Here is a 27,399-nt window from a genome sequence, read left to right on the forward strand (position 1 = left end):
AGTTTCATACATGCTGTTGCAAATGGCAGGATTTTCTTTTTTCTCATGGCTGAATAATGTTTTTTGTGTATGTGTATTTTCTTTCACATCTTCCTTACATTTAGTTTGCTTTTATATCTTGGCTATTGTGAGTAATGCTACAATAAACATAGGAGTGCAAAATCTCTTTGAGAGTCTGATTTCACTTACTTCAGATATATTCCCAAATGTGGGATTGTTGGATCATACGGCTCTATTTTAAAGTTTTTTGAGGAACCTCTATACTGCTTTCTATAATGGCTGTACCAGCTTACATTCCTACCAACAGTGCACAATTTCTCCACAGCCTGGACAACACTTGTTATCTGTTGTCTTTTTAATAAAAGCCATCTTAGCAGGTGTGAGGTGATATCTCATTGTAGTTTTGATTTGCATTTCCCTGGTGATTAGTGATGTTGAGCACTTTTTTTGTACCTGTTGGCCATTTGTATGTCTGCTCTGGAAAAATGTCTACTCTGCCCATTTTAAAATTGAATTATTTGTTTCTTTGCTATTGAGTTGCACAAGTTCTTTATATATTTTGGATATTAACCCATCAGATATATTGTTTACAAATATTTTCTACCATTCTATAGGTTGCTTTTTCATTTTGTTTCCTTTGCTGTACAGACACTGTTTAATTTGATGTAGTCCCAGGTGTCTACTTTTGCTTTGTTGCCTGAGGTTTTGGGTGTCATATAAAATAATCATTGCTAAGACCAACATCAAGGAGCTTTTTACCTATGTTTTCCTCTAGGAGTTTTACAGTTTCAGGTCCTACATTCTAAGTCTTTTATCCATTTTGAGTTAACTTTTGTGAATGTTATAAAATAGGGGTCCAGTTTGATTCTCTTGCATGTAGATATCCAGTTTTCCAAACACCATTATTGAAGAGACTATCCTTTTCCCATTAAGTATTCTTGGCACTCTTGACAAAATCAAGGTTTATAAAAGGCTCTCAAATCTGTTCCATTGGTCTGTGTCTACTATAGATTTGTAATACAGTACTTTGAAATCAGGAATTGTGATGCCTCCAACTTTGTTATTCTTTCTCAAGACTGCTTTGGCTATTCAGATTCTTTTATGATTCCAAGCAAATTTTAGGATTGTTTTTTCTATTTCTGTGAAAAATGCCATTGGAATTTTGATAGGGATTGCATTGAATCTGCAGATTGTCTTTGGTGGTATGGACATTTTAACAATATTAATTCTTCCAGTCCATAAACATGGGCTATCCTTCCATTTATTTGTGTCTCCCTCAATTTTTATATCACTGTCTTATAGCTTTCAGCATATATATCTTTCATCTTCTTGGTTAAATTTATTCTTAAATATTGTTTTTAATGCTACTGTAAACAGAACTGTTTTTTAAATTTCTATTTCTGATAATTTGTTAACATATAGAAAAGCAACTGATTTTTGTGTATTGATTTTGTATCCTTCAACCTCATTGAATTCATGTATTAGTTCTAACTTTTTTTTTTGGTGGAGTCTAGGGTTTTCTATATATAGAATCATGTCATTTGTAAACAAACATTTTTACTTCTTCTTTAAGAACTTGGACACCTTTTATTTCTTTTTGTTGCCTAATTACTCTAGCTAGTACTATGTTGAATAGAAGTGGTGAGAGTGGAAATTCCTGTCTTTTTCCTGATGTTACAGAAAAAGCTTTCAGATTTTCACTGTTGAGTATGATGTTAGCTGTAGGCTTGTCATGTATGGTCTTTCTATTATGTGGAGGTTCATTATTTCTATGCCTTATTATTGAGAGTTTTTAATCATGAAAGGACGTTGAATTTTGTCAAATTCTTTTTCTGCACGTATTGAGATGATTCTATGATTTTTACCCTTCATTCTGTTAATGTGATGCATCTCATTGATTGATTTGAGCATGTTGAATGAACCATCCTTGGTTCATATTCATATATCCTTTAGGGATATTGGCCTGTAGTTTTTCTTTTCTTGTAGTGTCCAGCAAGGCTTTGGTATCGGTGTAATGCTGGTCTCATAAAATAAGTTTGAAAGTGTTCCCTGATCTTCAATATTTTGAAAGTTTGAGAAGGGTTGGTATTAATTATTCTTTATATATTTAGTAGAATTCACCAGTAAAGACTGTAGGTCCTGGGCTTTTCTTTGTTGGGAGGTTTTTGATACTGATTCAGTCTCCTACTCGTTGGTCTGTTCAGAGTTTCTATTACTTCATGATTCCGTCTTGGTAGGTTATATGCGCCAGGGATTTATCCATTTATTCAAGGTTATAAAATTTGTTAACATACAATTGTTCATAGTAATCTCTTATGATGCTTTGTATTTCTGTGGTACAGTTGGAATATCTTCTTTCGTTTCTATTTATTTGAGTCCTCTCTAATTCTTCGTCTAGCTAAATGTGTGTCCATGTTTATGTTTTTTTGTGTGTTTTTTTTTGTTTTTGTTTTTGTGTGCTTCTTTCTAATTGTATTTCAAGTTCTTTCTAAAACAAGGCCCTTGGATACCCCAGGTTCAATATGCCCCTGGGCCTGGTCCACTGCTGTCTTGTATTCATATGTGGGTATTTGTTCGTTCACCAACATGAAGTCCCAGGATAGGTGTGATAAAACAGGACTCCCTCCTCCATGGCACAAGTCCTTTGCTGGTTTCAGAGGTGGACGGCGGTCTTTGCAGAAAACACACAGGAACTTTTTCTTGGAACTGAAGTGGGATGAAAAGTGCCTGCCCTGAACATCACCATCTTTTCCCTGACCCTTTCCCTCCAGTTTCTGAAGATACAGCAGAAAATAATCTTGCTTGAAGATACTGGGTAACAATTCCATAAAACAAAAACACATGCTTCCAATGCACTGTGCTTTCAGATATGCTGGGTTTAGTTCAGCTGCCGGATGAGCTGATTGATGCGTTCACCTCGATAGCCAGGTGAGCCCACTTCCTTGAGGAAGCCCACTCTATTCTTGGTAGCGTGACGGGCCACTGAGAGTTGGAAAGGGCGCAAGAACCCTGAGATCACCTGAAAATTCTTCCCCAGAAAGGCAATTTCGTGAATGAGGTCTTCCAAGCAAATTACACCAAACTTCCCCAGGTACTCCTCAATCACTGTGTTGTCTGTCAAAGGGATGACTTTATTCTTGACCTTGGCTTGTCCACGTTTCAAGATGAGTTCCCGAACTGACTTCAAATTTGGAAATCCCCAGGTCACATAAGGTTCCACTATACGAAGCGTTTTTATGGTTTGAGGAGTTACTTGCATAAAGACACCACTGAAAATCTTATTCAGGCGAAGTCTTGCAATGGTCCTCTGCACCAGTAAACTCACCCCATTAATCCTTTCGATGCGTAAAACAAAGGCCAAGGAATGTTTATCTGGCACTTCCAAGCCATGAGGTTTCACTTCTAGTCGTCTGAGTCGCACCTTGTCATGTAGTTGCCGCCAGGAATCATGTAGGAACCATTCTAGTCGCTTAAACTTGATCTCTTTTCCTTTCCTCTGCTCCTTCCTTTGCAAAAGCGCCTGCTTTGCCTGGGTGGTTTTCAGGGCCTGATAAGCCTTCCTCTTTTTCAGGAGATTTTCTGGAACCAAAGGAATCTTTTTTCTTGGCTCTTCCTCGGCCATCTTTCCAACTCTCCATGTTTATGTTTTTAAAAAAAATCAGATCTTAGTTTCATTGACCTTTTCTATTGAATTTCTGGTCTCTTATTTCATTTATTTCTGCTCTGATCTTTGTTATTTCCTTCCTTCTACTAACTTTTAGGCTTAGTTTCTTTTTTCTTCTAGTTCTTTGAGGTGTAAAGTTAGGTTGTTTATTTGAAATCTTTTTTTTCTTAATGTAGACATTTATCACTATATATACACTTTCCTCTTACAACTGCTTTTGCTACATCTGTAATATTTGGTATAGTGTTTTCATTTTTGTTTGTCTCAAGGAATTTTTTTAAATTTCCCTTTTGATTTCTTCTGTGACTCATTGTTTGTTCAGGAGTGTGTTGTTTAGAACACTCCCTAACAAAATAGACTCAAATGGATTAAAGACCTAAATGTAAGGCCAGATACTATAAAACTCTTAGAGAAAAACATAGGCAGAACACTCTTTGACATAAATTGCAGCAATATCTTTTTCAAGCCATCTCCTTGAGTAATAAAAATAAAAACAAAATTAAACAAACGGGACCTAATTAAACTCAAGAGTTTTGCACAGAAAAGGAAACCATAAACAAAACAAAAAGGAGTGTGTTGTTTAATTTCCACACATTTGTGAATTTTCTCTGTTGTCCATTTGTTTTCTATTTCATTGGTTTCTGTTCCCTTTGTTTTCACCCTCCTGTTACTGATTTCTAGTTTCATACCATTTTGGTAGGAAAATGAGATGAGATGGTCAGTATGATTTCAATCTTCTCAAATTTGTTAATACTCATTTTTTGACCTAACAATATAATCTATCCTGGAGAATGTTTCATGTGTGCTTGAGGAAAATGTGTATTCTGCTGCTGTTGGGTGGAATGTTATATATATATATATATATATATATATGATCCATTTGGTCTAAAGTACAGTTCAAATCCAATGTTTCTTGATTTTCTGTCTGATTTGTCCATTGTTCAAAGTGGGGCATTGAAGGCTCTAACTATTATTGTATTGTTGTTGTCTATTTCTCCCTTCAGAGCTGGGAGCATTTGCTAAAATATTTAGGTGCTCCATTGTTGGGTGCATATATATTTACGATTGTTATACCCTCCTGATGAGTTGACTCCTTTATCATTATATAATGAATTTCTTTTTCTCTTATTACAGTTTCTGATTTAAGCCTATTTTGTCTAATATAAGTATAGCTATCCCTGCTCTCCTTTGGTTTCCATTTGCATGAAATATCTTTTTCCATCCCTTCACTTTAAGCCTATGTGTTTTCTTAAAATGGAAGTTAGTGTCTTGCAGGCAGCATAAAGTTGGGTCTTGCTTTTTATCCCTTCAGCCACTTTGTTCCTTTAGATTGGAGAATTTAATCCATTTACATTTAAAGTAATTATTGATAGTAAGGACTTACTAATACCATCTTATTGTTTTCTAGATGCTTTATAGTTCCTGTCTTCCTGGTTCACTGTCTTCCTTTGTGAATTAATAATTTCCAATAGTGGTATGCTTTGATTCTCTTCTATCTTTTTTGTATCTACTGTAGGTTTTTGCTTTGTGCTTACTGAAAAGCTTACATAAAGCATCTTATAGTTATAACAGTCTTTTAAAGCTGGTAACAACTTAAATTTGATTGCATATAAAAACTCTATCCTTTTATTTCCTTCTCCCATTTTACTTTTGTTGTCACAGTTCACATCCTTTTATATACCATATCAAATATATTGTGGGACTTCCCTGGTGGTGCAGTAGTTAAGACTCCTCACTCCCAATGCAGGGGGACTGGGTTCGATCCCTGGTCAGGCAACTAGATCCCACATGCTGCAACTAAGAGTTCACATGTCACAACTAAAGAGCCAGAGAGCCACAACTACGGAGACTGCCTGCCACAACTAAGGAGCCCGTCTGCCACAACTAGGGAGCCCACATGCCACAAATGAGGAGCCCACGAGCTGCAACTAAGTGCACATGTGCCACAACTAAGAATGGCATAACCAAATAATTAATTAATTATTGTGGTTATAGTTATTTTAATACTTTTGTCCTTTAACCTTTATAATAAACTTTAATGATTAACAAACCACCATATACAGTATCAGAATACTTTGAATTTGATTAGGTACATACCTTTACCAGGGTGATTTATATCTTCATATGCTTTCATGTCACTAATGTGCATCCTTTAATTTCAGCTTGAAGAGCTCCTTTCTGCATTTCTTGTGAGGCATGTCTAGTGGTGATGACCTCCCTCAGCTTTTGTTTGTCTGGGAAAGTGTTTATCTCTCCTTCATTTCTGGAGGACAGCTTTGCTAGGTAAAGTATTCTAGGTTGGCAGTTGTTTTCTTTCAACACTTTGAATATATCATTCCACTCTCTCCTGGCCTGCAAGATTTCTGTTGGGAAATTCTCTGATAGCTTTATGGGGGTTCCCTTGTATATGAGGACTTTTTTTTTTTCTCTTGCTGCATTAAAAATTCTCTCTTTATCTTTGATTTTTAGACAGCTTTATTTTAATGTCTTAGAGAAGATTCAAAACAAAAAGATTCAACAATCTTTGGGGGGACCTATTCGTGAACCTGAACGTCCAAATCTCTCCCCAGATTTGGGGAGTTCTAAGCCATTATTTTTTAAAGTAAACTTTCTGCCCCCTTTTCCCTTTCTTCTTCTTCTGGGACTCCAATAGTGCCTAGACTGTCTCTTTTGATGTTATCCATAATTCACGCAGGATTTCTTCACTCGTTTTCATTCCCTTTACTTTGTTCTTCCCTGAGTGAATAATTTCAAATGATTTGTCTTCAACTTCCTGTCTTACTGAGATAGAGAACAAATGACATGTCTTCAACTTGCTGTATTACTGAGATTCTTCTGCTTGATCAACTGTGCTGTTTGCTCTCTATTGCATTTTTCATGTCATTCGCTGTAGAATTCAGCTCCAGAATTTGCTTGGCTCTCTTTTATGAGTTCTAGCTCTCTGTTAAACTTCTTGTTTTATTCATGTATTATTTTTCTTATTTCATTGAATTGTCTTCATGTTTTCTTGTAGCCTGCTGAGCTTCTTTATATCGACCAATTTGAACTCCTTATCTGGCAAATCACAGATCTCCACTCCTTTGGGATCAGTTACTGAAGAATTATCATGTTCCTTTATTTTTCATGTCCCATGAAGTGTTGAATGGCCATCTTCACATGTGAAGAGGCAGCCATCTCTTCCAGTCTTTAGTGATTGGCTTTGAAGGAGAAATAGCTTCTGTCAGTTCTACCAGGGATTCTGAGGCTCTTCCAGAACTTTTCTATTGAATATTTCTTGATCCCTCCTAGAGGGGAATTCTTAAGATTCTCTGCCTTCTCTTTATCCTACAAAGCTAGGCTGAGTGCTGACAGCCTCCTGTTTGCTTTCCCTTGGGCACTGCTGAATGTTCAAATCTGTGTACTTTCTCCCAATCCTGCAGAGTCAGGGTTTCTGCACGTGCTCACCAGGCATCTGCAAAGGTTCACTCTCACCACCTTCAGGGGTGTGCACAGGGATCCAGCCATGGGTTAGGTGTGTGTGTAGGTGAGTTATACAGAACACTGGGGATGACTTGGTTTCACATTTTAAATTACCATTAAATCACCGGTCCCCAACTTCTTTGGCACCAGAGACCGGTTTCCTAGAAGACAATTTTCCCACAGACCAGGGCCGGGGGGATGGTTTCCGGATGTTTCAAGAGCACTACAGTTACCGTGCACTTTATTTCTGTTATTATTACATTGTAATATATAATGAAATAATTATACAACTCACCAGAATGCAGAATCAGTGCAAGCTCTGAGCTTGTTTTCCTGCAACTAGATGGTCCCATCTGGGGGTGATGGGAGACAGTGACACTTGAAGTGTGCTGCTTATGTCCAGTCTGCTCCATAATCTCGTTTTGGTTGCTGTCACTGCAGAAAACCCTGCTTCACAAAGAAAGGCTGTTGGAAATGGAAGCAGGCCTTTCAGTGCTTTTGTGGCAATCTCAGGATATTCCGCCTTGGCTTTAATCCAGAACGTCTGGAGGTTTGAAGTTGTCTCAAACATACTTTTAAGGCCACCGTCATTTGTGATCTCAAGCAGCTGATCCTCTTCGAGCACCAGCAAAGTCGATTCACCTGGTTTACTCACATATGGGTCACGGATCCATTCGTTCCCAGTTCGGGGGTCTTTTGTGGTTGGGAAGTAATGCTCAAACCCCTTTGAAAGCTGAGACAGGTAATCATGCACCAGCTGGGAGAAAGAAGGCCCCGGCTCAGTCTCTTTCAAAATCTCTGCTAATGTTTGAAACGTCAAAAATCCCAATGTTCACTCGTCGCCCCCATAATTCCAGTTTGGCTTTGAATGCCAACTTGAACACAGCTGTCCTTCTCCCCTGAAGTGACAGACTGACTTCTTTGAGCAGGTTGAACACGTCACACAAGTAAGCAAGTTTTGCGACCCATTCCGTGTCACTGAAATGTGCTGCCAGTGGTGACTGTTTTTCTAAAAGAAATCTCTGGAGCGGCTCTCATAACTCAAAAACTCTGGCCAGTGATCTACCCTTAGAAAGCCATCTCACCTCTGTGAATAAGAAAAGACGTGTGTGCTCTGTGTCCATCTCCTCACAGAGCTGCATGAACAGACGTGAGTTAAGGGTGTGTACTTTAATGTGGTCGATAATTTTAATCACATCCTTCAAAATGTTAAGTTCAGGTGATGGGCTTCCCTGGTGGCGCAGTGGTTGAGAGTCCGCCTGCTGATGCAGGGGACACGGGTTCGGGCCCCGGTCCGGGAAGATCCCACATGCCACGGAGCGGCTGGGCCCGTGAGCCATGGCCACTGAGCCTGCGCGTCCGGAGCCTGTGCTCCACAACGGGAGAGGCCGCAACAGTGAGAGACCCACGTACCGCACAAAAAAAATTAAGTTCAGGTGACATTTTTCGGCTAGCCAGCATTTCTCTAAGTGCGTAGACTCACATTCAAAAGTGACCTCTTTGACCTGAGTAGTGAAACCAGAAAGCTGTCCAGTCATGGCAGCCACTCCGTCCGTGCATATACCGACACAAAATGACCAATTCAGTTTTCCTGATATGTAATCATTCAAAGACTTTAATAGTTCTGCAGCTGTGATGTTGGCTGGCAACAAAAGTGCACATAACATATCCTCATACACATCCTCCTGAAAAATATATCACACAAAGACAAGCATTGTTGCCTTGTTGTCAACATCGATAGACTTGTCAACCTGGATTGCGTACCATGGTGACTCACTAATCCTCTCTAACAATTGTGCCTCAATATCCTCTGCTATTTCATCAATTCTTCTAGTTACAGTGCCAGCCAAAAGAGGAACATGTGCCACCTTTTGAACTGCAGCCTCTCCTAAAAGTTCATGACCAATGTCCTTAGCAGCAGGCAGGATCGACTCTTTACCAATAGTAAAGGGCTTAGCTTTAGCAATGTCTCAGTGCAGACACATTTGATGAAGTGGTAGACTTCAATAATTGAACTTCTGTTCTTTGTATTCATTTTTTTTTAATCTTTTGAAAAACCCCAAAGACTTGTCTTTTAATGCAGGGTGCTTGGTCTCCATGCGGTGAAGCTGTTTTGAAGGTTTCATGCTTTCATTGGATAGCCGATCGCCACATAGTATACAAAGCAGGCTTGGAGAATGTGAATCACCTGTTGCAATGAACTGGTAATTTAAGTAGGGTTCTTGGCACTTTCTTCTAAATGCAGCTTTCTTTTTGTTGGCAGTCTTAGAGTTTTCTGTTGTCTCATCATTGGGTCTTTCCACCTCTTCAAAGAAGCTCTCCAGCGATGTTTGTTTTTTTACTCATGTGGGCTAGGGTTAGCTTGTGGGCTTACCAAAACTGTGACTGAGACAAGTGTGCAGTGCAGGAAAGAGGCACGGATGGAAGTGGTAAATAAAATAATGGGTGGGCCACACACGGACTAAAATAAGTGTCGGATTCTGACTTAGAGCCCGCCATCAGATGCAGCTGTACGATTGAAGTACCATCAACTCACTTGCCACTATAAAGCCTGCCACCAACAGCAGTGTAGTTTTCACTTCCCACTCACTCATAGGGTTTTGATAGGAGTCTGCAAGCAATTGATTTATTATGGTCTCTGTGCAGTCAAACCTCTCTGCTAATGATAATCTGTACTTAGAGCCGCTCCCCAGCGCTAGCATCACCACCTCAGCTCCTCCTCAGATCATCAGGCGTTAGATTCTCATAAGGAGTGCACAGCCTAGATCCTTCGCGTGCAGTTCACAGTAGGGTTTGCGCTCCTACTAGAATCTAATGCCACCGTTGATCTGACAGGAGGTGGAGCTCAGGCGATAATGCAAGCAATGGGGCGTGGCTGTAAATACAGATGGAGCTTCACTTGCCCGCCGCTCACCTCCTGCTGTGCGGCCCGCTTCCTAACAGGCCACAGACTGGTACTGGTCTGTGGCCCCAGGGTTGGGGACCCCTATGTTAAGTGATTAAAAGTCATATGAGAATAGTGATTACTGAAACTGACATTTATTTTTAAAATAATGGGGGGAGGGTGGATACATAGAGGACCTTTTTAACACATCCTGCGTGAGATAAGCTTTCCACCCCACTCCCACCTCATGTGCCTCGTTTTAAGGACACTCACGTGTCCTGTCTCTGCTGAACGATTTACAATCCCCGGAGGCTCTCCGAAGCTTGGGGTGTTTGTAGCATCACATGAGATAAAGAGAAAACACACTATAAACCACATGGTAGTGATCATTTTTTTTGTTTTTTTGGCCACACCACGTGGCATGCAGGATCTTAGTTCCCTGACCAGGGATCAAACCCTTGCCCTTTGCAGTGGAAGTGTAGAGTCTTAACCGCTGGACCTCCAGTGATGTCCCCATGGTGATTAAAAAAAAAAAAAACTTGGAATAAGGTTAGTAGAGAGACCACTAAATCCTGGGCTGTGCTTTGAGAATGGCTCACCTCATCTGCCTCTTCTCCTGATTATACTTTTGCTGAATATGTGGGCAATGAACTCACCTAGGTTTTAGTGAGCATGTAAGTTCCTCTTATGATTTTGCAGTTCTGTTGGTACTGAAGATTGAACCTGAAGGGCCAGGGCCAGTTTGGTGTCTGGCACTGGCATGATAAAGCATCAGGGAGAACTCAGAGGCAGAGCAGAAGTCGGAAATGCCTCTCACCAAGTCTCTCATTTAGAAATGGGTTTGTCTGAGGCCACACATGAGTCAGAGGCAGAGCTGGGACAATAACTCAGGTCTTCTGATCCTGACAGCGTCCCCTCCCTTACACCATGCTGTTCATTTTAGCTCTATCATCAATATTTAAAAACAAATTCATTTGAAACAATGTTTTGCTCCCAATGCAAAGTCACCAAACCGAGAAAACCCTCAAACCAGAATTACAACATGAATAGGGTAATTTCAAATCAGCAACTCCACACAGTAACTACTACATCAAGTGAAAAGGGTCATAAGAGGTACATGGTCCTGTGGCAGAGGTGGGGGGGGGTTTCCAGCTTTATTGAGATATGATTCACATACCATAGAATTTTCCCTTTTTGTACAATTCAGTGTTACCTAGTATATTCAGAGTTGTGCAACCAACACCACTGCATAATTTCTGGACATTTTCATCACCCCCAAAGAAACCCTGTACCCACAAGCAAGCACTCCCCATTCTTCAACCCCAAGCCCCTGCCAGCCTCTAGAAACTACTAATTTACTTTCTATGTCTATGGGTTTCTCGACTCTGGACATTTCATATAAATGAAATCGTACAAATGTGGTCTTTTGTGACAGCTTCTTTCACTTAGCATATCCATCCATGTCGGAGCATGTATCAGTACTTATTTTCCTTTTTATGGCTGAACAACACCTCATGGAATGGATGGACCACATTTTCTTTGTTTTCTTTATCTATTCACCAGTGGGTGGACATTTGGGTTATTTTCATCTTTTGTCTCTCACGAGTAATGCTGCTATGAACATTCATGTACAAGTTCTTTCATGGCCATGTTTTCAATTCTCTCAGGTAAATACTGGGGAGGGGAACTGCTGGGTCACGGTAACTCTATTTTAACTTTTTGAGGAACTGCCAGACTGTTTTCCAAAGCAGCTGGAACACTTGACATTCCCACCAGCAGTGTATGATGGCTCCAGTTCTCTACATCCTCACCAACACTTGTTATTGTCCATCCTTCTGATTACAGCCGTCCTAGTGGGTTCTGGCAGCATTTTTATAACAGAAAGTAGCAGTTAATATACTCTGGGCAAGTGTATTCTCTGACGAACCATAGGACCCACAAGACCCGATCAACCACAGGCAGTAGAATAGGGGTAATGCTGACAATACTCCCAGCCCACTGCCTGGGTTGCCCTCCCTGACAGTTAAGCACAGTGGTTCTCGAAATGTGGTCCCCAGACTGGCAGCACCAGAATCACCTGGAAACCAGTGAGAAATGCAAACTCTCGGACTCCACCCAGACAGACTGAGTCAGAGCCTGTGGGTCAGGGCCCAGCTCCCTGTGACTCCAGTGACTGTGAGGCCTGTGCAAGCCAGGGGCAGGCAGTCGGCCGCACAGCATCTTTGCCCCTCAGTCAGCTTTAACCCCCTTACTGGCGATGATGACTATGCACCAAACCCATCATCCCCTGCAAACAAGGATGACAGTGACCAAGGAAAGAGCTATTTGAAGGATTCAATCATGCAACTCAAGTGGAAGGGCTTGACACCTTCCAGCAATGAGCGACAGATACTGTTGATATAAAATGCTCACAATAATTAATTTTGGACACAGAAAATCCAGCTGGAAGGTAAGTAGGAATTTCACAAGCACCATCCAAGGCAGTAACATAATCTCCATCATACTTGATATTTTAAATGTTCCTTATCCATTCAAAATTTCAAAGAGCGTGCAAGCTCACTGGGAAAGGGAATGGCAAGGGAGCTTCACAGAGCAATCATTTGAAATGGTAGAGATGCCCCATCAGTACCAGTGAAATACACCGCAATACTCACCTAAAAAAGCGAGTACTACTGCTTGTTTCTTCTGTACACTGCAATTTAAAAACATCTCTACACACATTTCTTACAAGCTTACACATTTAGGTGTTAGGGAAGCCACTTTGTAGCTCCATTTTTGTTACTTCCTTCAGATACTGGCCAGACTCGCTGCTTCTTTGCACCTTTGCCTGAAGCCAGGCTCCCATCAAGCCCGGTTTGCTCTGGCTTAGTAACTCCTGCCAGGCAGCCAGGATAGGGAGCCGCTCACTTGTGCACGCGGATGGAAGAACCACGGGTCAAAGCAGCAAAAACCTCACCATCAGAGCGGAACCACTGTAACTCTTCCATCCGATCCTTGACTCCCATACCTCACCGACTGCACTGGTTTTTACAGCATCTCTCTTGTCTGAGATGTCGCGGTGTCTCTGAGTAGATTCAAAACCTTCTGGTAAGTGTCCAGGACGTCCTGAGCGGTGGGTCTCTCTGCAGGCGTCTGGCTCTTACACGCCTTGTGAATATCAAACAAGTGGAATCGGACCATGTCGCTCCCTTCTACGTGCCCCAGAAGGAAACTGGAGACGTCTGGAATCTTCCAGATGTCGATCTTCTCGTCATACGCGGGCATGAGGTCGTCGTGAAAAGGCACGTCCTCTCCGTAGGGCCACAGCTGCTCTGGGGCCACGAAGTCCCCGCGAAGCTCCCGGTGGCCGCACTTCACCAGGGCCCCGGTGCTGCGGTTCACCAGGGGCAGGGCGTCCAGGTCGTTGAGCACGATGCTGAAGTTGGCGGTCAGCAGGTACTGGGACAGCGTCTTGGGCAGGTCGCTGGAGTCGCACATGACCAGCGTGCCCAGGGGGCTACGGTGCAGGAAGTCGATGATGGCCACGTAGCCCAGGGCCAGCTGCAGCCTGTGCTGCCATGTGTTCGTGCTCCGGTACTTGGAGAGGTTCAGCGTCGCCTCCAGGCTGCTCAGGGAGCCTAAGGGGTGGTACTCGGTGAGGATGCTGTTGTCAGCCTCACAGTAGCCCAGCAGCGTGACGACGTGCTCACTCTGCAACGACTTCAGCATCCGCAGTCCGTGCAGGAAGTCGTCTCTTACCTCCAGCCTGGTGAGCCGCGACAAAGCCACCTTGCGTTCCTTCCACTCGGACAGAAACACCTGGAACACAGCCACAGAGAACGTCAACCCGGAACCCTTGTCAGCTGGTGAGCCAGGAAGCAACACGGCAAATGCCTCTCAGTGTCAGACGTGGTGCAGAGGACACAGACATTAGCGAGGCACAGACTGTTCCAAAGACTTGCTCATAAGCAGGACCAGATGCCGGGTGAGGCAAATGCCCTGTCAGGGTGAAGGCCCAGCGCGGAGCAGCTGGTCCAGGTGCTGAGGGCTGTCTGGAGAGCCCGCGGGAATGTCCTGAAAGCTGGTCTGTGGGATGACGCGGCTCGCAGGCCAGCTGTGGAGAATGGGGGGCACTCCCAGGAGAGGGGACAGCACGAACAAAGGCAGGGAGTAGCAGACAGACCAAAGCAGGGCAGCACGAAGCGGGGTCGGGGTGGGAGAAGGCTGGAAAAGTGGTGAGTGGAGAGCTGGAAAACCCCACACAGGGACCGAGCCCAGCCAGCCCATCACACACAACGCCACCGTTCGCTTTAAAAGGTGTCAGAGCAAACCACAAACAGGAAGGACTCTACGTAAGGAACACATTTTTACATGGTCTGTGGTTTTGTGACTTCAGCTGTAACAGCAGGAGCTGAAGTGGCACACACTGGACCTGCTGTCCTGGCACACAGCTGGCAGAGGAGCCGCTGTACCACACAGCCTTGGATTCCCATTTCTATCAGCTGGCAAAGAAGAACCACAGGGGAATTCCCTGGCAGTCCAGTGGTTAGGACTCTGCGCTTTCACTGTCATGGGCCCGGGGTTCAATCCCTGGTCAGGGAACTAAGATCCATGAGCTCTGTGGCTTAGATAGATAGATAGATACATACATACACACATAGATAAATAAACAAATAAATAAAGTGGTATGGAAAAAAAAAGAAATAAGAACCACTGATCTTCTGCTCGAGTCCCCAAAGGGAAGGCAGAAAGTTGCAGAAGAGAAAACAGGATCCGGGTCAGGACTCCACCGCACCAGGTGGCTCCTGACCCCGTGGGCTGTGTCCCTCTGGCTTCCTCTTCTTCACTGTTAAAATAAAGCTTACGAAAGCAACTTGGGGCATATTTATCAAGAGCCTTTAACATTAAAATCTACAATCTATCTAAGGCAACAATCTGAAATACCTAAAAAGCTCTGAGAATAAAAATCTGGCATTATTTATAAAAGCATAACTGGAAGCTATCCATCCATCAAAAATCGGGGAGCAGTCCGGTTATGCAGGACCACTCAAGGAAGGTTACAGGGCTCAGCAAAATGCAGACCCTGATAGGGTTTTCACAGGTAAAAGTCATGTTACAAATGAAAAGGATACAAAGTGTTTTTATACCATTGTTCTAACTGCATAAAACAAGGCAAAGTTACATAGGAATCGAAGGATTTTTGCTGTTCTCTTTATATGCTTTTTTTTTTCCTTCATACCTTTTGGCATAACTTTTCCAGAATGAATATATATTACTTTTATATTTTAAAACATTTTTTTAAAGAACTAAAAACTATTATTTCAAATGGAGGTGGGCTAGAGGACTGTGAAGATTTATTTTGGGCCTGAGAAGGGAAGTTCCTTAATGGAAAAACCCTTTAACTGCTGTTGACCGTTTATTCAAAAGAGAAATCTTTCAAGACCTTCTCAAAAATCCGAATTTGAGAAATTTCACTACGGATAATTTGTATTAAGAAGCCATATTTCTCTGGCTGCTACAGTCACTGTAAGTTTCATGAATATATATTTGATTTATTTTTATACAGAACACATTTTATTCTCTCCATAGATCTGCACCAGCGCTGTATTTGATCTCTGACTCCAATATAAAAATCCTGTTTCTGGGCTTCCCTGGTGGCGCAGTGGTTGAGAGTCCGCCTGCCGACGCCGGGGACACGGGTTCGTGCCCCGGGCCGGGAAGATTCCCACATGCCGCGGAGCGGCTGGGCCCGTGAGCCATGGCCGCTGAGCCTGCGCGTCTGGAGCCTGTGCTCCGCAACAGGAGAGGCCACAACAGTGAGAGGCCCGCGTACCGCAAAACAAAACAAAACAAACAAACAAAAAAACCCTGCTTCTGTTGAGCCCATCACTCCCTTGGGCTCCCCTCCTGCTCGTGGTCGGCACCAGCACTAGCAGACGGCTTTGGTGTCCAGGCCCATTTTTCCTACAAAACAGTAATCACTTTAGAGAAGCTGCCACGGTTTACGCATTTATTCAACAAGAAACGCGGGAGACGTTCGGCTACAGGCCTCGTGACTTCCTCCTGAACCCTCGTTTATGACAAATCCATTTTTGTGCCTCAGATAAATGAAAGATTAAATACTACTTATTATTAAGTAGTATTAGTCTCTGGGATCTCTCACAAATATCTGAAGCCTCCAATATTAAATATTTGCAAGTTAAAGGTTAAGAATCATTTCTCAGAAACCAACTTTACCTTTTTTTTTTAGTTATAAAAATAATCATGAATACTTTTCTTGGTAAAAGTTCAAATACAGAAGGAGTAGAACTCTTTCCTCTGCATTTACTCCCAACCCAAAGGAAACTAGCTAACTATTTGGCTGGTAACCTCCCAGAAGTTTCTCTATGCGTTTACATGTATTAATGTCCATTTACCAAATAGCATTTGAGTTTATCATGTAAAGTGGGAATATGACACCTATATTGCAGGTGGCTTTTTTCATTTAACAGATGCCTCAGAAATCTTTCTGTAATGTATATATAGATCTAGGTCATTATTCTTAAAGCTGCAAAATATTTCATAGTATGGGTGTACTACTTATACTGGTATATTTTCAGTTTTACAGATGATCATTTCTTTTTTTTTTAAACTAAAGTATGATATAATAAAAATTCATAAAATTTGGAACAGATGCTGTCAGAATGGATTAGGTTCTTTTTTCTACACAGCTCTATCATTTTACATAAACAGTAACAAGATCTTATGTAATCTGTTTTTAAAGACTTGATAGACATTTAAACTATTTCCCATTTATTTCCTAGCAACAACAATTCTGCAATGAATAGCCTTATATTTACATCTCTGTGCACATGTGCAAGTGTTTTTATAAGCTAGGTAAGTAGATGCACCACTGAATGAAGACGAGGTACTATCAGGACCCTTCAAAGTACCAACATGTACTTTCACCAATCGTGTATAGATCTTGTGTTCTAGAGCCTTAACCACACTAGGTGTTACCAATCTTGGTAATCTGTGCCAATCTAATGGATGAAAAACATTTTCCTGTTCCAATCTGTATTTCCCTGATTATTAATGAGACTGAGCACTTTTCACCCTCTGGGCATTTCTGTATTTCTTCTGTGGAAAGTCTGTTCATTGTCCTTCACGGTATTTTCTCTAGGGTTGTTTGCTTTGTGCTTATTAATATCTAGTTCTTTATGTATTATTCATGTGATCCTTTATTACAAATGTAAAGACAAATTTTAGAAGATAATTAGCTTATGTGGTCTTCTGTAGTACAATGTCAAATCTGTCTTCATTCATTTAACAAGTACTTATGTCAATTAAAAAAACTGAAATAAATCCCTGCCCATATGAAATTTACATTCTAGTGCAGGAGGCGGACAAGAGAGAAAATAAATAGGAAGTGTGTAAAGTACATTAGAAGGTAAAACATGCTTTGGAGAAAAATTAAGCAGGGAAGGGTTTACAGCTTTACTAGCTTGGGGAAGCTCTCACTGGGGTGAGGCTCGAACAGGAGCCTGAAGGAGGTGGAGCATGGAGCCACGTGGCATCTGGGACCATGTCCCAGGTGGGGAGGACAGCAGGGTAAAGGCCCTGGGGTGGGATATGTCCACGGGCTGCAGTGTCTGAGCAGGGGGAGGGGAGCAGAGGCTGGGAGAGGCCTTCAGTCGCCGAAAGGACTAGCGTGAGACAGGGCACCCTACACGGAGGAGCTGGCTGCTGTGTGAGAGCATCTGAAGGGGCAAGTGTGGAGGCAGAGAGCGATCTGGAGGCTGCCGAGATAATCAGGTACCAGGCACAGAGGCCTGGGTGGGAAGGGGGCCGGGAAGAAGCCGAGGAGCAGCCAAATTCCAGGTCTCTCCTGCGTGTGGAGACGCTGCAACTTGCTGAGGGACTGAACGTGGCTGTGGAGAAAGCGGGATGACAAGGGTGCCTCCCTGGGCAGGGAGGGATAAATTAGGAGTTTGGGGTGAACATATACACACTACTATATACAAGACAGATAATCAACAAGGACCTGCTCAGTCGCACAGGGAACTCTACTCAATACTCTGTAATGACCTATATGGGAAAAGAATCTGAAAAGGAGTGGATACATGTATACGTGTAACTGACTCACTGTGCTGTACATCTGAAGCTAACACAGCACTGTATATCAACTCGACTCCAATATAAAAGAAAAATTAAATACAAAAACAAAAACAAAGGATGCCTCCCGGGCTGTGGCGTAAGCAGCTGGATGGATGGGGTTGTCCTTAGGGTGACAGGGACAGTGAAGGAGGAGCTGGCTAAGGGGATGGTCTGTGACACACTCAGGCTGAGAAGACATTCAACGTCCAAGATGCGGGGTCGGCAGGGGATAGAAAAGTCCAGAGTTCGTTCAGGGGATAAAGATACGGGGCTGTGCGCACAGAGGAGAAGTCCAAGGCTAAGAGGATGAGGAGGTGGAGCCTGCAGGGGAGACCGAGGGGCAGACGCTGCTATTTCACGCCACGCCTGCGCTCCCGCCAGCCTTCCACAGTAAAAACAGATCACACATGGCCCTTCTAAGGGTTACACAAAACAAAAGGGCGACAGAGTAAGAGCTGAATCCATTCTTCTGATGGGAGCCAACTCAAATGTTATGGCTTTTTAAAGTACCATACCTTAATTTTAAAGGAAAAACCATGTAACTGAGAAAACTCTGCTGGAGGGTTGTGCGGCTAAGTACACAGATGCTGCACGGGGCCACACCGCCTCCGCTCCCCCAGGTGGACACGAGTGGCCGGGATGGTGCCTGGTGTCCGCAAAGCATGGTGGAGTGTCCGCCCCCGGAAGCACCGGTTCTACTGCAGTCCTTCCTCCTCACGAGCACTGCTGCCCAAGTCTGAGGTTCAGAAAACAGGCAGCCCTGAGATGTGGCCGCTGCTGTCCTTGAGCAGCTGGCAGAAAACGTACCTGTCTGTTCAGTGTCATCTTGGGTTTAAAAATCCAAAAGGGCTGAACCCGCTGTCACCTGCAGGCGTCAGACGGGACAGCGGGGAGGGGCAGGTGAAGGGCCTTCACCCTGGGCTCCAGCTCCTTTGAACATCCGAGCTGGATGTGCTGCGTTCATAATCAAAGGGCAGAAAAGGAAAAACAGGGGGGCAGTCGGCCTTGCCCCCAAACCAGCTGCAGGAAAAGATCTGTGGCCCCAGCAATTCCAAACACAAACCAGAAACACAGCCTGGGGAAAGGGGGGAGGGTGGTGTGCTTGTATAGTGAGGAAACTGTCAAAGATAAGCCAGTATTTTATTTTATGTGGATTCAGCCAATGAGCCTTTGTGTTCAGGCCCCTAAAATTTGCTCTATGAACCTGCCACGGGCTAGACTTGCTCTATGAACCAGCCACGGGCTAGGTGCTGAGGACACACAGGTAACTGGTGTCTGTGCCCTCAGGAAGCTTGCATTTATACGAGACAACAAACCAGATGCCAGATGGGAGGGTCCACGGCAGGGGGTGAGATGGGTTTAGAGAGGGATGTCAGGGAAAGCCTCTCAGAGAAGTGACATCTGAGCTGAGATCTGGACATGAGGAGTCGGGCAGATGGGGAGGAAGAGATTTCGGCTGGGAAAGGCCCCAGGTGAGAAAGGGCTTGTCTGATCAAGGAACAAAAGAAAGGGCAGGGTGGCTGCAGGGTGGGGTGAGGACCCAGACCGGCCTGGGTGAGTTTAGGAGGAAGGTTGGGCCCGGGTTTGGGGTTATTCCTAAGGATGCTTTGGGTTTTAAGGAAGGGACATGTGTGGTCTGAAGTGTGTCTGCAAGATGCCTGCCTGGGGCTTGGATAAGGGCACAGGTGGGCAGGGAGGCCGGTTCCAAGGCCAGGGACGGAGGGGTTACCCAACAAGTTGGGAAATGTTTTGAAAACATACCTGATAGAACTTGCTCTTGGCCTAGTCAGGGGAAGGGGGTGAGAGGACGCAAGCTGACTCCCTGGTCTGGCCGGCACCACTGGGGGGAGTGCTGGCCTTTACTGAGACAGGAGGGCTGGGGAAGAACGGGCTTCAGAGGGGAAATTACCAAGAGTTCCACCTTGGTCACACTTAGATTCTCAAGAGACTTCCAAGTAGACAGGTCAAGTACAGGTGGATACACAGACCTGCAGCTCAGGGGAGAGGGACGGGCTGCAGGTATCAAGCTGGGGGTCACCAGCCCATCAAATGCATTTAGAGCAATGGATAGATTAAATCACCTAAGAGTGCATCCCAAGAAGACAAAAGAAGGGGACCCTGGAAGCCACCGGGAGGAATAAGGTTTCTCAGCCTCAGCACCAGGGCCACCTCGGGCCGCGCAGCCACCTGCTGGGGATGGGGCCGTCCCCGCATGGTAGGGTGGGCAGCAGCGCCCCTGGTCTCTGCCCACCGGACGCCCGTGTCACCTCCCCACGCCCAGCTGTGACAGCCACACGGGGGTCTCTACTCATTGCTAAACGTCCCCTGAGGAGTAGCCTCGCCTCTGGGCTAAGAACCGCTGCTTGAGGCAAAGCCAAGGGGAGAGTAAACAGGAAGGGCTGCCCAGGGGAGGAAAACCAGAAAGTCAAGGAGCCCGGGCTGCAGGAAAGGTCAAGTGAGAGGCAGGCAGAGCAACATCCGGCCAGGGGTCAGCAGGAAGCTGGGTGAGAGCGTCTCCCTGGAGGCTGGTGTTTGGGAGCCTCTCAGGAGGAGGATGGAAGGGTGGATGGGTGAGGAGGAAGCAGAGGGGAAGCAACAGGGAATCACGGGAAGAGGGTTTTCTCTTTGAAAGCGCGAGCGTTTGTGTGTAGCCAGTAGGGACCACCTTCAGAGTGGGGAAGAGCAATGATGTAGGGAAGGGGGAATCATTTAAAGGGAACTTGTGAGCAGTCAGGGACGACCCCGGAGTTGGAAGGTTTGTAGGTCAGGTGGGCAGATGAGGACAGGGCCTCTGGGTGGCTTCTGTTTTCATAACATCTTAGTAGCAAGATCACCAGCTAAGGAAACGTCTAAGGAAACAACGAGGGGGTTGTTAAAGGAAACGTCTGTCTCAGAGAATGGGAGGAAAAAGTAACTAAGGGAAAAGAGACTGACCCCTGGGTTGTGCTGAGGTTTGTGGTCGTGCCGGAATGGCAGGGTTGTGGCGTTCCTCTCTGCCTCCAGGACAGCTGCCCAAGTGCAGATACACAGCTGGCGTCAACCGGGTGTGGGGCTTTCCCCGCCAGGCAGGATGGAGACAGAGATGCGGGGAGATGTTGCCAGTGTCTGCGCCAGAGTGACGAGGACACAGCAGCAGAATCTGCTGCTGGGTGAGTCGGAATGCAGACAGGCAGGAGGGTCAGAGAGGGAGAAGGTGGTGGGATCAGCCCACCGAGGCCCCGAGGAGCTACTGAAGCCGGGGCGCCAGGAAGGGCGGGGTGGAGGTCAGACAGGGATGTCAGGAACTTTGGTCACAGAAATTCCTATTGAGAAACTATGCCCCCAGAACGGGTGCCAGAGAGGAGGGATGCCCGCGTAGGCGGGGTGGCCGCAGCACGATTGTTGGAGTAGGTGCCTAGACGGAGGGTCAGCGGACTGCCCTGGGCCGGACCATGCACAGGCCCCGAGGTCCCAACGGGGCAGGACAGATGGGGCTCCCAGTGGAGCTGATATCTTGCGCTCAGAACACCTGTGACCCAAGGGCAAGTTTCAGCCAAAGAAACAAAATCTCAGTGGAACAAACCACATTCCACATTGTTGAATCTAGGGGGCTGGGTGTCACCTGCGAGGTTCCGTAAAATCAAATCTGTCCTCAAACAATAATCTGCCACCATCGAAGCTACTCAAAAACATCCTTCAGGGTAAAAAGCAATTCCAAAAAAAATTCCAAAAATGTTCGGAGCGAGCACAGCAGCATGGAAGCAAGCGGGCAGCCCTCAGGGTCCCTCTCCGAAGGAGACAGAAATCACCTGGCGGTGAGTCCTCTACTGCTCCCCTCCCTGGTGACCGCTTAGCCCAATGCTGTCAACACCACCCAAATCTCCATCCCCGCCCCCGAGTGCCAGACTCGTACACCCGACTGCCCGTGTCCCTGCCTGGCCACCTAAACGGCTCCGGATGGTCACCTCATACACTCACAGGGCCTTCCCGAGCAGGTGACGCAGACCCTGTCCTCCCTGCTGCCCCAGCCAGGCGCCTCCGTCATCCCCTCCCTTACACCCCACGTCCAGTCTACTGGGACGTCCTACCGCCCCCACCTTTAAGATACAACCAGAACCCACTGATCTCTTACCGTGTCCGGTGCTGACACTCATGTCGAGCTGTAGCCACCTGTCACCAAACTCCCCACGAGCCCGGCCGGGTCTGCTTTGCACACAGGCCAGCAGTCCTCCCCTCCACTCACGCTGCCCAAGGTGGTGCCTGCGGCCAGCAGCCCCGGGGCACCCTCACCTCTGACGCCTTCCTCGCATCCTGCCTCTGGTCCTGGACAAGCAGGCACATCCCACCCAGGGGCGTCTGCTGGTCCCCATCTTTCTTGCTGGGTCATTGTCCCCGAGTACCACACCATTCTGACCACCTGGAGTAACAAGCCCGCGGCTCTTCCCTTGCCCCACTGGCTCAGAGCACGTCACTAACACAGCTTCCCACGCACCTGTTTCTTCTTGACTGTCTGACTCCCCAGCCGGCTTCAAGGGCCTTTGTTCTGTCCACTGCTGCGCCCCCAGCACCCACTACAATGAGCGGGCGAATCTGAAGAAACCCGTTACCTTCCCGTCACCTGGCTTCATGGTTTCACCTCACATTAATTCCCCTCCCTTCTCCCCTCTGACTCCCTCCTTCAAGGTGAATCCTTTCCCCATTCAGGGACGCAGCTGTCTATCCAGCTGCAGCCCTGCCGTCACTCGCTGCGTCCTCACAGAGGGTCTGTCCTGTTCAACACCCTTCACTGGCTTCTGGAGTCACCCTGTCTCAGTGCAACCACTGAGGAAATGCAGCCCACGAGACGGGGCTCTGGAAGCTTCTGTGTGAGAACTAAATTTGCCCCTTTGCTTTCTCTTTTTAAAATAAAAAATTTTTAATCAATATAATACCACTATAGAGTTCGAAAAATAAGAACGAAAAAAACTGCCCCAAATCTTCCTTCACCATAACACACTTTCTATCATTTTAATATTTTTCTACATATACAATCTTGCAGATGAAAACTGCATATTGCACACTTTTCTATTTTGCTTTTCTGCTTATCATGAGAGCTTTTGCATGTTGCCGAGGGTTCCTAACTACACTTACTGGCTGTAGAATATTCTACAAGTGCTTGGACCATAACTTAACCATTGCCCTGTAGTTATTACTTCTAGTTTTCTATTACTGTCAACAACGAAGCAGAGTACTCCTTGGTGCACCTAGCCGCTTCCTTCCTTCACCTCCCTCTATAGGATAATGTCCCAGCTGGAGGCACTGGCGGCTGGGCTCGTGGCTTCCGGCACACGATGCCAGCCCCCCTCCCGCTGGGCCACTCGCTGCCCCGGGCGGTGAGCCAGGGACTCACTCTCTTCACGGCTCCTTCCCCGACACGCTTCATCTGCCTCACTTCTGTCCTCAGCTGCTCGCAGGACAGCCACGGGGAGCAGTTGCTCGTCGGCCCCATCCGGAAGTGGCCGTAGGGACAGCGCGTGGGGTCCTCCGTGGAGCGCCGGGGTGAGATGAAGAGCCAGTCGAGGCAGAGGTAGAGGAGGGCGTTCATGAGGGCCATGGACAGCAGCAGTCCCACCACCGGGGGCACGTCCCTGGGCGGGGGCCCTTTCCTGCCCCCCTGGGGCCTCGTCTCCATGGCGCTGGCTTCTGCGAGCTCCTAAAACAGACAATGAAACAGGGAGTAGTCACGGTCCATCTTATTTCAGGAAAGACTGAGGGTGACACAGCCTCCCGGGCCTCAGGGTCACCGTGAGGATCAGAGAGGGTTTGAGAGCAGCCTCGCACCAAACGCTTGATGCCAGCTCCTCCCAGAATCGTTGCTTCCTATTACAGCTTCGAGCAGAAGGGAGTCTTGGGTCTGACTTTGTTTCTGTCTCCCTGCAGCTGTCTGCGCCGAGTAGATACGCACTGAACAGCTAGTAAGATGAAAGCAAACTGTGGCTTTGTTAGTCCAGTGGGGTTGGGGCAGGAGGTGGACAGGAGAGAAGCTGGGGTCGGGGTGTGGCTGGGACTCTGAGGGGTTGGGATGTTCCTTGCAAGGTACTCAAAAGCCCCCTGATGTTTTTAAGAAGCAAAGGCGTGAAAGGTGCCCCAGGGTGGGAGGCCCCAGCGGGAATCCAGAACGAGCGCTGATGAGAACGCAGGGCAACACGACCAGGGGGAGACGGGCGGGCGCGCAGGTGAGCAGCCACGGTGAGGCAGGGGCGCTCGCCATCCAGTGGGCTCTCACCCAGGAGCAGGTGTGAGGCCCGGGGTGGAGGCAGGCATTACCACCCGGTTGCCTCGGTGGAGGGTGGGGAGGGACCTGGACCTCGGGAGCGGGACACTCAGGGTACCTGGGGCGGACGCTGGCTGCCATGCGCAGGGAGCATCGCTACCCCGACGAGCGATGTGGCTGCACCGCTGTGCACCGGCTTTACCGCAGCTCTGGGGCACATGGGACACCACTGACGGCACAGACCCTGTGCCAAAGCTCAACGGCCAACGTGCAGGCCTGGCCCCTCGGCAGCACCTGGCCTGGCTGACCACTCCCGCCCTCCTCCTGAAAATGCTCTGCACTCGGCTCCCAGGAAACCACTTGCAGCTGGGACCTGGCCCCGTCCTCGTTCCCGGGGTGGGGAGATCTCCATGCCCATCCGCTGAGCTCCAGGTGTGAAGCCCAGACCCAGCCTCCCCAGAACTCCACACCTGCTTTCCTGACACCTCTACTTGGAGTCTGGTGGACAACTCAAAAATAATATTTCTCCTCCACAATAAAAAGACAAATAACTCAATTTAAAAATGGGCAAAGGACTTGAACAGACATTTCTCCAAAGAAGATATACAGATGGCCAACAGGCACATGAAAAGATGCTCAACTTTAATAGTCACCAGGGAAACGCACACCAAAACGACGCGATCCCACCTCACACCCTCTAAGATGGCTATAATCAAAAAACCAGGCGGTAACAAGTGTGGATGGGAAACCCTCATACATTGCTGGTGACAATGCAAAATGGAGCAGCCACTGTGGAAAACAGTCTGAAGTCCTCAAAGGTTTAAACACAGAGTTACCACCAAATCTACGGCTCGGTATCTACCCAAGAGAACTGAAAACATACATTCGTGCAAACACCTGTACATGAATGTTCACAGCAGCGTTATTCGTAACAGCCAAATAGTGAAAGCAACCTAAATGTCCATCAGATGATGCCTGGATAAACAGAACGTGATGTGTCCACACAATGACATAGTATTCGGCCATTAAAAGGAATAAAGCACTAATACATGCTGCAACATGCATTGAAAACATTATTCTCAGGAAAATTAACTAAGGGAAATAGCATATGATTCCATTTATATAAAACTCCAGAACAGGAAGTCCAGAGACAGCAAGTAGATCAGTGGTTGCCAGGGACTGGGTGGAAGCGGACATGGGGAGAGGTAGTTGATGTGACAGGATTTCTTTTTGGATGAAAATGTTCTGGAATTAGTGGTGACGGTTGCACAACCTTGTGAATGTACTAAAAATCACTAACTGTACACTTTACAATAGCAAATCTATAGCCTGTAAAATATATCTCAACCTAATTTTTAAATTGAATTATAGTTGATTTACAATATTGTATTAGTTTCAGGTGTACAACACAGTGATTCAGTATTTTTCTAGATTATATTCCATCTAAAGCTACAGCAAGTCCACTACCTACGAACGAGTTCCATTCCAAGATAGTTTTTGTTAAGTCCAACAAAGTCAGCCGAGGTACCAAACTAACACAATCGGCTACAGCACTGTACCATAATAGGTTCATAATACTTTTCACGCAAACAATACATAAAACACAAAAAATACAGAAAACATGTTTAATCTTGCAGTACAGTACCCTGAAAAGTACAGTAGTCCAGTACAACAGCCGGCACACAGGGGCTGGCATCGAGTGGACAGGCAAGAAGAGTTACTGACTGGAGTGGGGAGAGGAGGTGGGGGATGGTAGAGCTGAAGGGTCGTCAGCAATAGGAGACGGAGGGCAAGCTGCCATTTCCCTCACGCCTGACGATGACGGAACATAGGTTCGCATCTTTGAAAGCTCGCAACTTGAAGGCTCATGTGTAGGGGACTTCCTGTATTACAAAACAATGGCTGTATCCCCTGTGCCATACAATTATCCTTGTTGCTTACCTATTCCATACACAGGAGTTTGTAACTCTTAATCCCATACCTCTATCTTTCCCCCTCTCTTCCCTCTCCCCACTGGTAACCACTGGTTTGTTCTCTATATCTGTTTCTGTTTTGCTATATACATTTGTTGATTTTATTTTTAGATTCCACATATAAGTGACATCATACGGTATTAGTCTTTCTCTGACTTATTTCACTAAGCATAATACTCTCTAGGTCCATCCATATTGTTACAAATAGCAGAATTTCATTCTTTCTTATGGCTGAGTGATCAGAAAACCTGAATAGACATTTTTCCAAAGACAATATGAACGGCCAACATATGAAAAGATGCTCAGCATTGCTAATCATCAGAGAAATGCAAATTAAAACCATAATGATATCACCTCACACCTGTCAGAATGGCCATCATCAAAAAGACAAAAGAGACAATAAACGCTGGAAAGGGTGTGGAGAAAAGGGAACCCTCCTGCACTGTTGGTGGGAATGTAAGTCGGTGCAGCCACTATGGAGAACAGTGTGAAGGTCCCTCAAAAAACTAAAATTAGAACTACCATATAATCCAGCAATCCCACTTGTGGGTATATATCCAGCAAAAAAAACCCCCCACTAATTCGAAAAGTTACATGCACCCCAATGCTGACTGCAGCCCTATTTACCATATAAATAGACGTGGAAGCAACCTAAGCGTCGATCGACAGAGGAATGGATAAAGAAAACGTAGTATGTATTTTTATGTATATATAAAATCTCAACATTAAAATATAAAAATACTTCCCGGGCTTCCCTGGTGGCGCAGTGGTTGAGAATCTGCCTGCCAATGCAGGGGATACGGGTTCGAGCCCTGGTCTGGGAGGATCCCACATGCCGCGAAGCAACTAGGCCCGTGAGCCACAATTACTGAGCCTGCGCGTCTGGAGCCTGTGCTCCACAACAAGAGAGGCTGCGATAGTGAGAGGCCCGCGCACCGCGATGAAGAGCGGCCCCTGCTTGCCACAACTAGAGAAAGCCCTCGCACAGAAACCAAGACCCAACACAGCAAAAATAAATAAATTAATAAACTCCTACCCCCAACATCTAAAAAAAAAAAAAAAAATAGAAAAA

At 45.8% G+C, this 27,399-nt stretch overlaps 2 protein-coding genes across 7 annotated transcripts in view; both read right to left on the minus strand.

The window, feature by feature from the left end:
* Window positions 1–2,449: 2,449 nt before the first annotated feature.
* On the minus strand, window positions 2,450–3,628 carry LOC112413193 (60S ribosomal protein L7-like 1). Its single transcript, XM_024765084.1, has one exon. The coding sequence runs from the start codon at window positions 3,620–3,622 to the stop codon at window positions 2,879–2,881; it is 744 nt and encodes a 247-aa protein (XP_024620852.1). The 5' UTR covers window positions 3,623–3,628; the 3' UTR covers window positions 2,450–2,878.
* Window positions 3,629–11,550: 7,922 nt separating this feature from the next.
* POMK (protein O-mannose kinase) overlaps window positions 11,551–27,399 on the minus strand; it is a 20,809-nt gene continuing 4,960 nt past the window's right edge. For all 6 annotated transcript variants that reach the window (XM_024765043.1, XM_024765041.1, XM_024765038.1 and 3 more), the window contains 2 exons: window positions 23,491–23,793; window positions 11,551–13,805 (listed from right to left, as the gene is read on the minus strand). In XM_024765043.1, the coding sequence (XP_024620811.1) occupies window positions 13,035–13,805; window positions 23,491–23,772 (1,053 nt within the window). In that variant the 5' untranslated portion in view covers window positions 23,773–23,793 and the 3' untranslated portion in view covers window positions 11,551–13,034. The remainder of the gene's footprint in view (window positions 13,806–23,490; window positions 23,794–27,399) is intronic.

This window comes from Neophocaena asiaeorientalis, unplaced genomic scaffold (assembly GCF_003031525.2).
Source record: "Neophocaena asiaeorientalis asiaeorientalis breed wild unplaced genomic scaffold, Neophocaena_asiaeorientalis_V1.1 scaffold14, whole genome shotgun sequence".
NCBI lineage: Eukaryota > Metazoa > Chordata > Mammalia > Artiodactyla > Phocoenidae > Neophocaena > Neophocaena asiaeorientalis.